We start from the raw sequence: 12,273 nt of genomic DNA, 5'->3' as shown, positions 1-12,273 counted from the left end.
TACTGCACCCTGGGGCCCTGGGTTTATTAATGGTGACCTGCCATTAAAGACTAAAGTGCTAACCTGGTCATATTTAGCAGCTTTCAGTGGTATCCCAGTGGTCTCTGCCTGCAATATCAACTCCTGCTTTCCCCGCAGCCCCAGCTCAGCAGGAGCTGACTCCAGAGTTTCTCTGCTACAATGAGTCTGGTGGGCAGCACTAAGAAGTCTCTGTGCTGCTGCTGCCAGACAGATTTCCACCTCCTCCTGCTGCTTCATGCAGCTTCCCCCTCTTACTGCCAGGTCTTGCCAGGCAGTGCTTGGAAAAGAGGACCAAGTCCTGGCATCTTCCTGATTTCCTTTATACAGACAGAGCCTGGGGGTCACTAGGAGAGGGAGGTGTGCCAGCATGAAGCTCAGAGGGTTTGGCCATGAAGAAGAGGCATACTCTGGCTCTGCAAAGCATTTCCACAGAGCTCTCTGAGAAGGCACTGGCAAATGATCCCTCTGAGGTGGCAGGCTGGGAAGCGAGGCAGCAGCTCTGCCAGACCTGATTAAAACAGGACTCGAGGCTAACAGCTTCAGGTCAGAGCGGAGGGCTGCTCCCACTGCTGCTGTCCCTCTTGCTCCCATCTAAGAGAGACGTGGAAAACCCAAGCTTGGGGGGATGTCCCCTAGGGGATATCAGCAGTTGTGTATTGCATTGACAGGCACTTTAGAAAGATGCTGGGAGCTGCTGCTGCTGCTGCTGGTCCAGGCAGGGATCAGTGTTAGCAGAAGGAAAAAAAAAGCCCCAGAGTTTCCTTGAAGCTAATTCTGCTCTTGATGCTTCCCCAGAAGCAAGATCCTGCTGTGCTCCGTGTGCCAACTGAGATTATTGCTTTCCCTGATCACTTCTTCCTGGATTAAAACCTCAGCACAGAGTGTTTTGCGGTGTGTTATTCCAGGATGCCCACTAGAAGCTCAACATGGTGCAGACTCTGGCAGAGATACCAGGGAATTGTGAGGCATCTCCAGCTCGGGCTGCTCCTGCTGCTCAGATCAGGAGGTGGGGGAGCAGCTGCCCCTGGCACTTCTGTTTGCCCTGAGGGCACCAAGAGCAAGGCTGTGGGGACTCTCCTCTCTCCAGAGAGCCCCACAAGCCACAGATCCCACGTCCTCGCAGCCCTGCCCTTGATGTGGGCATGTTTGCCAGTGTGGGCTGCAGGGCCAGTGAGGGCAGGGGCCTTGTTCCAGCAGAGCTGAGCCCTCCCAGCAGCACGAGTGCCGGTTTGGCAGCCAGGCTGGGGGCAATCCTCGCTCGCTCCTTTGGCTCGGTGCCCCAGCTGATCTGCAGCCAGGTTTTGCTGTAATCCCTACATCCTGTTGCAGGTCCTTAATCAGCTGGAGCCAGCCTAGGAAAAAAAAACCCCAAAACCCAAACCCCAGACTGTTGTGGTTAAAGCTCCCCACTGCCAGGTGAGGGATGGGCAGCAGTCTTCCCAGGCACCAGGTGGGAGATGAGAAGGGTTGGGAGAGACTACAGTTTCCTTGGTAGGGATGGAAGCGGAGGAAAGGATATTTGTTTCTGCTGGGGGGGTCTCTCAGGACCCACTCATGCTGTTCCCCTGCAGAGAGGATGGGTCTGGGTTTGAGGCATTGACTGCTCCTGTTCTCCCACTGCCAGCTCAGCTATGGACACTGACCCTCCAGCCCTCACTGGGCAGGCTTGGAAACTCTCCGGGTTGTTGTTGAGTTGGTTTTTTTCCCATTTAATGCATAGAATAACACTGATGGGTCTGAACAGCTCCAGCCAGGCGACGAGGGGAAAGAATAACAAGCTCCTGAATGTCAGGCAAAATTATGGGCCATTGCTATTTAGGGTGAGTCTGGTGGATTTAGGGCCTCTCTGTTCTATTGTCCTGGCTGCTCTGAGCATTGGAGCAGGCGAGACACAAGTCGGGAATTTTATTGCAGAGCATGTTCAGGGGAAGGCTGGTTCCGAGCGTTTCCGGAGTGAAACAGCAGCACTGGGGGAGAGGGGACTGTTTCTGCTGGACAGTTGGTGAGATGTGATACTGGAGGCTGGAAGTCCTGGAGAGGTGGTTCTCCAGCAGAGAACAGAGCCCCTTTGCAGCCTGGTTTCTGTCAGGATTCAGCTCCAGATGTTCATCACACTCCCCAGTCTGTAGGATTGGTCTCCCTCCGTCAGACCGGGGCTGGCTGTCCAGCTGCTGTGTGACCCTGCTGGTCCCCACTGCACCTCAGGGGGACACACAGCTCTTGTCTTCTCTTGTGAAGCATTCAGGAATGTAGTTGATATGAAAAACAGTGCCTGTACATTTGTGTTTGGTGGGGATTAGGGTTTTGGTGTCATCTCTTGGTTTGCTTATTGGTGACACTGGTGATGTAACCAGGGCTGGCACTGGAACTGCATTGCCAGGTGTTAGGGGAAGGCCCCAGCTGAGCAGCATAAGCATAGAAGGACACAGAAAGGCTGAAGAAAGGTGGCACACAGAGTGATAGAAGTGGATCGTCCATGTCTTCACAAGTGCTGAACAGGGTGTACCTGAAGCTTCCAGATTTTGGCAAATGCATTCTGTCCCATACCAGGATGGGGAGGAGTGGCAGAGAGCAGGAAAGCCATTCAAGCCTGGTTGTCTACATAGGTGTGAGGCTCAGCAGGGTGAATTCTTTGCTTCTTTGGGGCTCTTTTTATTTGACCGGATTAAAAAGCCTATTTGAGTTTCTTAAACCATTTAATCTGAAATCCCCAGGTAGATGCGCCATTGGATTCAGTTTTAAGCTTATAAACAAAATAGGTCTGTGTTTGTCTCTTCTTCATTTTGTGTCAAAGAAGAAGGGTTTGACCTGTCCTCCCTGGAGCTGGGGGGGAGTTGAGCTCTGGTGCCTCTGAATCCCCGTGAGCTTTCTGAAGGGTGGGAAAGTGCAGAGACTGGGTGCTGGGGTGTCCTTCCTGCAGCTCCAGGGTGGGTGTACATGTGGCCTGGACAGGGGCTGGGCTCCACTGGTCGGTCCCCAGGGCTCAGTACCTGCACAGAGAACTGAGTGTAGGTAAAAACTCCAGTGGAACCATTGCTCTGCAATTAGTTTGGATATGTGGAAAAGGAGAAAGGATAGGAGAAGGGAGAAAGTGGGAGGAAAGCATGGAATGGTATGGATAATTCCAGTTTATTTTGAGAAGAAGCTGGTTCTCCTCTGCTCCCAGAGTGTCCAGCTCCCTCCAGGGTTTCCTCCTGCATCCATCCTCTCCACGCACTCTCCTTCTGTCTCCTCTACAGTGCCATGTGGCTTACTGCTGCCACTCCCTGTGTTTCAGAGGAGCTTCCATTGTCCCCAAAATGGGACAGTTCAGGATTTGTTTTCAGGAGAGAGGTGCTACTGATGCCTGTGGCAGCTGCAGGAATGTCACAGTCTGTGGCCCACAGTGCCAGACACTCCGAAGGAAGGTAGTGAACCCACAGCAGGTAAATGTAAGATGATCTGCCCCTGTGTCTCCTCCAAGTGCTTTCCATGTGTCCACAGAGTCACTGATGCCTGTGCACACATGTGGGGTGACAGTGGCAGTGCTCAAACCAGCTGCAGTGGGAGCAGTGTCCCTTCCAGATCCTGTCCCCAGTGCTGGGAGCACAGCAGCAGTGCTGGGCTGTGCAGCCCCTCGTGCAGCCATGCAAAAGCTCGCTCCAGCACGGCCAGAGAAGGGCCAGGAGGGAAGGCTGTCCTCACCTCTTGTGGTCTTTGCTGTGGGCAGAGAGGCCTCCTGTGCCCAGGGCTCTCAAGGAGATGCTCTGTGCAAGGGGAAGGTGGGAACAAGACCGTGTCCTTCTGCCTTCCTTCTCCCAAGGAGCTGAAGACAGACAGAGGGACAGGCGTCTGTCCAATGGCAGCTGGAATAGGAGGGAGCCCTGTTGGCTTTGCCCAGGGAGCCTCTTTCTATATGGAAATGAAGAATTTAGGCTAATGGAGCTCAACCATCTCTAATTTTGCGATGGCAGGAGGATTTTGATTGAAAGTAATTAAGCAAGCTAGCTGTAAAATTAATTAAAGCAAAAGGGGGGGATTTTTTTATTGGATTGGATAGCGATATAGCGGCTGTCAAATGGGGGACGGATGGGGGTGACCTGAATTCTCTGCCCTCCCTCCTCCCACTCGGGACGTTTATGTCACTTTAATCTCCTTACAGCGGCTGGTGTGCATTTGTTTGAAATAATCAAGGAAATATGGTCAGAAATTGTCAGCTTTCAGATCTAATTTACCTGACAGCCCTGTGCAGACCAGTAAGCCTCTGTGTGCGTGTGTGTGTGTGGTGCAAGCGACTGTGTGGTCATGGAGGACTCCTTGTCTCCCCTCTCCCCTGTTTTTGTTCATTCTGTCTTCTCTTGACTCTTAGCAAAAATACTTCTGACATATCTGGGGCCACCCAGCACCTTGCAGGAAAAAGAAACAAGTTTGACAATTTTCCTGTGGTCCCTTCTCCACCCCCACCTTCCCATCACTATCTCCTCCCAACCTGCTGCCTCATCTTTGCACCATAACCAGCTTTAGGGTTTAGGCAATATAGGATTAGGGGAGGTGGCTGTAATTCTTTATTCCAGATGGCTGGCAACTGCTAAACCTACTGTCACAAGCGCTGAGTTATAAAAATACTTAAATTAGGCCCTTTGTTTCAGCCCCTGTCCCTGCCAAGCAGCTCTCCTGGTGTCCTGCCGGGAGCTCAGCTTGCACAGAACAGGTGGGGGACTCTGAGCCCAGACTGTAATGATGATGCTGGGAGAGGCTTCTCCGGACTCACACCTACCTGGATTCCCTTGCTCAGCTCCATCTGCTTCTTTTTTGCCTTTAGCTCTTAAAGAGAGATCTGCAGCCAGAAGGAGCTGGGCTGAGTTGGTGTGTGCTCACTTAGCAGGTGAACATCCCGGTCCAGGGCTGTACAAAGGCTGCAATTCCTGCCCGGGGGTGTGCACATTCCTGGCAGAAATCTCAGGCTTCCCCCTGGACCTAACCCTGCAAGGACCCGGTGACCTGAGCTCAGCATACTGAAACTGGGGAAGGAGGGTGACTGCTACAGGACTGGTGTTTCCTCAGAGCTGCCCTGGTGCCTCACATCTGTCTTGCTAGGTTGGCTCTTAGGGTTATTATTTACTATTTATTATTATTCATTAAGCATCAAGAGAGTTTGGGCTTTTGTTTGTTTTGTTTGGGTCTCCATATAGAGGCCTTTGCTGAGGCAGGCTCTGGTGCCAAGACCTCTGGCACTTTTACAATTACAGCCCGTGATCCTACCGTATTGTTTATGTAATGACTCTCAGTCCCGAGGGATTCTGCAGCCTTTTAGACCAGAGCACCCAGCACCTGGCAGGGAGAGTGCAGGGCAAGTACTGGGCCCTGGTGCCAAGGAAAATCTCTGGGCTTTATGTCCCAGGGAATCATTTATATGTAGAGGGCTCAGGCTGGACCTGCTGTGAGGATCCACATGCAGGGGAGTTGATTAAGCTGCTTCAGAAGGAGCAGAGATTCATCCCTGCCAGGTGTCTGTGGTCACAGGGTCTCTTAGTAGCTCAGACCTGATGTTCTGGCTGGTGAGTGTCTGCAGCCCACCAGTTTGTCTCTCATACAGGGAGCTGAGTTGACTGGTCTTTGTGGGCCAGCTGATGTGACCAGTCCCTGAGTGTCCCAGAGCACCCCAAACCATGTCAGCATGGGGATTTAAACTTCTGTTTGTTGAGCAGGTGTGTGGAGGGCTCCACACCAGCTCTGTACCTGCAGGCCATGGGTAGGACTGGTGATGACCAGCTGCATGGGGCTGTGCTGAGGTGGGTGATGAGCTCATCACCATGATTCTTGGGTTTGATTCCAGCTTTGCCACTGATTTGCTTTGTGTCTGTAGCCATGTGAATGCATAGCTTTGTGCCAGTGCTTCCTCATCAGTATAATGGGTATAATTAGGCTTCCCTGATTGACGATGGCGCTGAACACTGAGTGTGCTGGCAGACTGTTTGCTTTTGTTTAAAAGTCCCTTCCAAAAAAAGGAGGTAAGAGCAGATTTTAGGGTGCTGCTTCCCATATCATATTGCAGATATATGTGGGTTAAGGTCTCTGACAATATCCAACCCTTTCCTTGTGGGACAGGTCTTCTCTGAAGAGTTGGCTTCTCCTAAACCTAACAGGACAGAGTTAGGTTAAGCCTAAGTGCTTCTAAGTACTGTCTCCCCTGTATTCAGCAAAATACAGAATGTGGCACCGCTGATCTTCTGTGTTAATTACAAATATAAAGAATGTAACATGAAGAATAGTCTAAATAATTTCATGGCCTGTTAACCAAAAGAGAGCTTAACTTCTGGGACATGGACCAGGCTGCCACTGATAATGGTATCTGAATCCAGTGGTGTCTGGAGGAAGGGTCATACCATGCTGGCTGCTCTGATTTCCCACTGTAGATTGCAAGACCAGATGATTAAGAGTGCATTAGATAATCTTCTAACATAACATTCCCTACAGGCAGTTACTGGCATTGCTGTAGAGACATCCTGAACGGCGTGTTGGAAAAGGAAGTGCACAGGACAATCTTTCTGCATTGTGAGCATGTTTGAGACCCCCATGCAAAGCTGTGCTCTGTTCTGATTCCAAGTCTCCTCAGACATGGCCGAGGAAAATGCACGTGAGTGCTGACCTGGGGGCACCTTCTCTTGTTCTATTTGCACCTGCTTGTACTTACTCAACACCTCTCCCCTCTCAAGCACTGCCACTCTCACTGCAAATGAGTCTGGAGACCCTGATCCCAGCACAGCCAGGAGTTGAGGAACATCCCATAGATGGGTGAATGCATGAAAAGTTCAGATTTGGGTGGTGTTTCTTTTTCTCTCAGTTTAGTGTGGCAGTGGAAAGGCATAAGTTCCCTTCTGTCACTGATGTGGTGTCAGCTGGGAAATGATTCTCCTGAGCCAAGCAGAGTGACATGAGCATAAGATCAGTCAGAGAAGGATCAAGCCCAGCAAGTTGGGAAGAGCAAAGGCACTGGGCTGAGTGTCTGCAGATGAGCTGCCCATGCTCACTGGTGGGGAGGAGAGTCCCCCAGAAAGGGTCTGGCAGCTCAGCTAACGTCAGTGCAGAGAGTGGGAATGTGCAGAGGCCTCAGGAGTGAGTCAGGAAGACAGACACACACCTGTACCTGCCTTTCCTGTGAACTGCTGACCCTCACACAACATCCTGCTCCAGTGCTGCATCCTGGCTGCTGTTCTGGGCATCCAGCTGGCTTGGGGCAGCAAAAGAAGAAAAAAACAGAGCCAGCAGCTCAGCTGATCAGGGGTTTCAGTCAGAAGTTGCCCTGCCTGACTTGCAGTGGATTCAGGGTGGCTTACTTTAGAAACTATCTCTAGGGCAAGTCTGAACAAGCCAGTGGCACCTAATTTCCCAGGGAGATAGAAAAGCCACAGACAAAAAAAAATGTTGCAATAGAAGTTTGGGGATCAGAGGACATAGTGTTGCTGGCCAAACAAGGCTGTAAGTGAAGACTTATCTGCCCCATCCCATCTACCTCCCTGGCAGTAGGACCCAAGGACCTCAGGAGGATTCAGGAAGGCTTCTGGGAAGACATCCTGAGCAGGGAAGGGGGTGCTGAATGGGACAAGGCAGCAAGGGAGACATGGAGAGCTGTGTGTCACACAGCTCAGCTACTGGGGCCCAGTTAAAACACAATATGTCTTCAGCTCAAAATCTCCTTTCCCCCTTGCTTCCAACTCATATTCTCCTTGGAGCTCCAGCAAGTTTACCAATTTACACCCAAATGCAGTAGAGTCACCAAGGTTGACAGGGTTTTGGTTTAATTAAATCTGAACTTTAACATGCCAGCCCTCCACCCTGGCACACACTTGCAGGGCTATCGTGGCTGATGCAGGCTTCCTCATGGCTTAATAAACCAGCACCTTGGAAGCCTGGGCTGAATTCACCACATCACAGAATTGTTTAGGTTGGAAAAGACCTTTAAGGTCATCAGATCCAATAACCTGGCACTGCCATGCCCACCTCTCAACGGGAGTTACCCTCCAAGAAGCGTGAGCGGGCACGCAGGGACTGTGTCCTCTCTTGGGTGACCTGTACTGGTGCCATACTGGGACTTGTGGGGACATGTGCTGAGGTTTCCTCCTCCTGCACCCCAGCAGAGGGAAGGGAGGCTCTGGGCTCACGGAACAGCTGGTTATGGATGTCTCCATGTGTGTCCTCATGGCAGTAGGGCAGTCTCCAGGTCAGGTCAGATCCACGCTGCTTCCCAGACAGACCAGGAGCCAAGTCCTAGATTTTGGAGAGGCTCAAGGCAGCACTCCCTGAGTTCCCCCTGCACAGAAGATACACCCTCACGGAGCTGTCTTTTTATTTGCAAACTGAGCAGTTGTACTGGAAGAGATTTAGCAAACATGGGACTGCACAATGCTGTGTGTACTGAGTCACACATCGGGGCTGGAGCCAGCTAGCACTGTGAGCTACTGAGGCAAACATTTGAGAATAGCTACAATAGGCACCAAAAATATCTTTAGATGAGATCTTTCTGAGTTGGTGCACATTGGGTAACAGGGAGGGCTGATAACCTAAGCTTAAACTCTACCCACATGCTCTAGAGCTCATCCTGGGCAAGCCAAGCTACTGGAAAGGGGAACAAAACAGAGAAAAAGCAGGTTTTCTCTTGAAAAAGGGAGCTCTAATTAGCCAACTTCACATGGGTTGGAAAAGTTCTGGCTCTGGCAAGGCTCTAGGGGTTGCTTCTCCATCCTGGCTCTGGCTGCATTTCAGGAGGGAATGACCTCAGAACATAATACCATGCTGTTGGATCTGCAGGGCCAGGGCAGGATCAGTCCCTACAAGACATAATCTGTCTGTTTTTAAAGTTCCAGGCAAGGGCCTGGTCTTGGAGTCTCCCATAGGGGGTCTCTCTGTTGCAAAATTTTTCTCAGGGGTTTGCTCTGTGGTTGCTCTTTCCTCTTATAAAATAATGGAGCCACTTCCCCAAAACCCAGCTGTGGCTTCTGGGACATGATTCCCAGAGGCAGGTTTTGGGGGGCTTGTGCAGGCCATCTCAGCAGAATGGGAGAGCAGGCACCAGAGGTTCTTGCTGCTTTCTGGTGTGCACACGGAGGTCAGGGCTGGTGCTGAGTGCTCAGGTCGCCCTCAGCATCCTTCCCCCGGCGCCCCAAAGCCTTTCCTTGCATCCTGCTGCTCTCTGCTCCTCGTGCTGGGGCTGGGATCCACCTTGGCCTTGCTGCGGCCCCTTCCTCCCTTCCAGCATCACTCCCACTGGTTTTGCAGCCGTTTTTTCTGCCAGCGCAGGGCACTGAAAAGTGCTGGCACTGCCAAAAACCCTGTGTGCACTACGACTCCCCAAACATCCCTTTATTTTTATTGTTCTGTTAATTACTGTTTAAACTTTAATAAGTCACTTCGTCAGGAGGGGGGACCTGCAGTGAGGTTTCTGTGCAAACACTGGGCCCGGCAGTGACTCTAGTGTAACATAACCCTTTATACAATGTGGGAATGTTTAGACTGTAACAGAAACTTGTTATTTTAATGACAGTTAAAGGGGAAAAAAAAAAGAAAGGAGCGAATGAAAAAGGGAAGCAAGTTTGTTGGGGAAATGGCTCATCTCAATCTCTCTGTCTGGCCTCTTTTCTCTTGGCTTTAATGATATCTGGATAAGGAGGCTTTATGGCTTCAGTTGAGGCAAGTTTTGTTCCCAGAGATGCCCTATCAAGGCAGTATGCAATCCCTTCAGTTCTGCAGGGTGAGGCCAACAGCAGAGAGATGCTGATGGAAGCACCATGGCTTGATTTTGCTCAGACACAGCAGCAGATGCCTAAAGCCAATTTGAGCTCAGTCTAATTATTCTGACCCACACAAGAGACTTTCCCCTTCTATTCAGAGCTTCTTCCACTGGTTAAGTTTTTAAGTAGCTGTGCTGACACAGATGCTGGCATGTTGTACATAGGAGGGTCCAACATCCCATGGAAAAAATGGACCTTGAAGCAGGAAGATGTTTTATTTTGACTCCTCAAAATGAGGAATCATGCAGACCTGAGGGAGGGAGAGAGCCTGGCTCACACTCTTGGCAGTGGGAGAAGAGAGGATTCACAGGCATCCTTGATTTTGGGCTGTGATTTCTGACATCTGCATTGCTTTGAGGTGGAGAGTGACTGTGCAGTGGCTGCTGTCCCCGCACCACAGCACTGAAGTCACCTCCAGGTTTGGCTTGGCTATATTTAGCACTCACTATAGACAAGACCATATAGAGTGATATATATGATCTGAAAACCTTCAACTCCTGCTGACCTCTGCTGCTGCAGTGAAATCCCCCAAATCTGAACAGTCTGAGTGAGAAGTGACGTGAGACCAGGAGAAGGGAGAGCTCCTATGTTTTCCTGGACAGAATTCCGTGTTCCCCTCCGCAGGCTGGTCACCAGTCCCTGGCAGGGCTGCTCCTCTGGGAAGCTCAGCTTTTTCTGCCAGACCTGGCTGTTGGGCCCACAGGGAATGAGGGCAGAGAGGTGCAGACTGGGGCACAAGAGCTTTGGCAGGAGATACTGGGAAGGAGAAGGGTGGAATGGTGCTGGGAACTTGAGGAAAGAAGACGGGAGAAGAAGAGTGCCCTAAGGCCAAGGCCAGCAACTGGGATGGGAAGGGGGGCACAAAGGGCAAGGGGGGAGGAGAGATTAGGAGGGTGTGGGGTGTAAGGAGCACTTTGCTGGGAGAAAGAGCCTTCCTCAGGTGCCACCTCATTCCCAGGGATCTCTCTCCCTCTTTGCTAAGTTCTGGCTAGAACAGGAGCCTGGGGGACTCCATAAAGCTTTTTGGTGAGGATGAGTGTAGGGTGGAGTAGGAGAGGATGAAATCATGGGCCTCTGGGGAGTGTGTGTTTTCCCAAGTGGGTGAGCATGCAGGGAGCAGGCCAAAACAGTTCGTGCTTTCCTCACCCACTGCTGGGGTTGTGATTGTTATTGATTGGGTTTGCTGTTCTCGGCACTTTGTGTTTTTCCAGCTGAGCACTGGCTGCCCCTGGAATTTTTTTTTTTTCCCTCTGCCTTAGTTCAAATATGCACAAACATGGCAGATGGGGCAAGTGTATGCCCAGCTCTGTGCCAGCCAGCACTGCAGGGGCTGAGCCTGCACTGGGGCTGCACAGGGCTGGGAGAGTGCAGGGATGTGTGAAAGGTACCAGCAACGCGCAGACCTGCTGTTAGTTGGATTAAATTCATAGGTCTGTGTTATCTCTGGATGTATGTCATACAAAAAGGTAAAGAAATCTGCTCTTGTATGGAAACTACTGTCAGGGCTTTGTGTTGGAGCAAGTAATAGGGACATGCACAGGGATTCCCACTCTTGGGCGTGTATAACGTATAGCTGGCTTAGGGGGCATAAACTTCAACCTCAAAGCCAAGGGGCTAAGAGAATGCTAGCTGCAGAGGTGGTTTTGTTTCATTTCCAACACGTGGTCATGACTTTCAGACCCCACCAAGGCCCTCATGTGGGGCTGTTCTCCCTCTGGCCGTGCGCTCGTTGTCCGTCCTCTGCAGAGCTGTGCCTGCTCATGCGGCCAGTGGCAGGAGCCGTCCCTTTAGGAATGGTATTTTCCAGGTTCCTGTGTGAGGCCAAACATGTCCCAGCTGCAAAAATAACTAGTCTGTATATCCTGTGGAAACAGGAGCAGCAGCGACATATCTGTCTGGTCTGGGCAGAGCTGGCTGGTAACTAATGCCCCAAAGGGGCATCAAGCGGCTGCAAGCTCCTTGTCAGTGTGCAGAAGCTCAAAATAGAGACCTCTGGGGAGGACTAGCCCCTTGGAGGGTAAAGCTCTGCAGTGGGCAGAGCAACAGATACCTCTGAGCCTCTTGCAGGGCCAGTGTGCTCCATCCAGCGAGACATTAATATTGACTGGCTTCCCTGGGCCAGCTCGGGGCGCGCAGGCTGCTGGCACAGAGCATCCCCAGAGCAGCCCCAGCCCCTTGCCGGCTCCCTCCTGCCTCCCCCGTGGCCACTGGGGTCACTTTGGCTGCAGAGCACAAGCAGAGCTCAAGGATAGAGCCCCCTGGACGGAGCCAAGGAGCCACCGAGTAAAAACGCTGAGGTTTTCCTTTTCTGTACAGCGCGTTTCCCTAAATTGCCTTTGACTGTGTGCATCGCTAATGAAAGTTTATGCCCTTGTTAGAAGGACAGGCAGGTCCATTCCAGTTAGGGCTGGGTCTATCCTTCTGCCAACTGCCCTCCCCAGCACACACACATACACTCTCACTCACTTGCTCTCCCTGGTGAATA

The 12,273-nt window shown here is 51.4% G+C and overlaps 1 protein-coding gene across 9 annotated transcripts in view; it reads left to right on the top strand.

The window, feature by feature from the left end:
* The window catches only part of CASZ1 (castor zinc finger 1), a 193,268-nt gene that overhangs the window by 124,366 nt on the left and 56,629 nt on the right, over positions 1 to 12,273 (top strand). For 4 of the 9 annotated variants that reach the window (XM_072917494.1, XM_072917491.1, XM_072917492.1 and 1 more), the window contains one exon: positions 6,478 to 6,637. The exons of the other annotated variants lie outside the window; for them this stretch is intronic. In XM_072917494.1, coding sequence (XP_072773595.1) covers positions 6,619 to 6,637 — 19 coding nt within the window. In that variant the 5' untranslated portion in view covers positions 6,478 to 6,618. The remainder of the gene's footprint in view (positions 1 to 6,477; positions 6,638 to 12,273) is intronic. 9 annotated transcript variants of the gene reach the window in all.

Source organism: Taeniopygia guttata, chromosome 21 (assembly GCF_048771995.1).
Source record: "Taeniopygia guttata chromosome 21, bTaeGut7.mat, whole genome shotgun sequence".
Lineage (NCBI taxonomy): Eukaryota > Metazoa > Chordata > Aves > Passeriformes > Estrildidae > Taeniopygia > Taeniopygia guttata.
The sequence above is the reverse complement of the archived record's forward strand: the minus strand, read 5'-3'. Positions and strand labels throughout refer to the sequence as shown.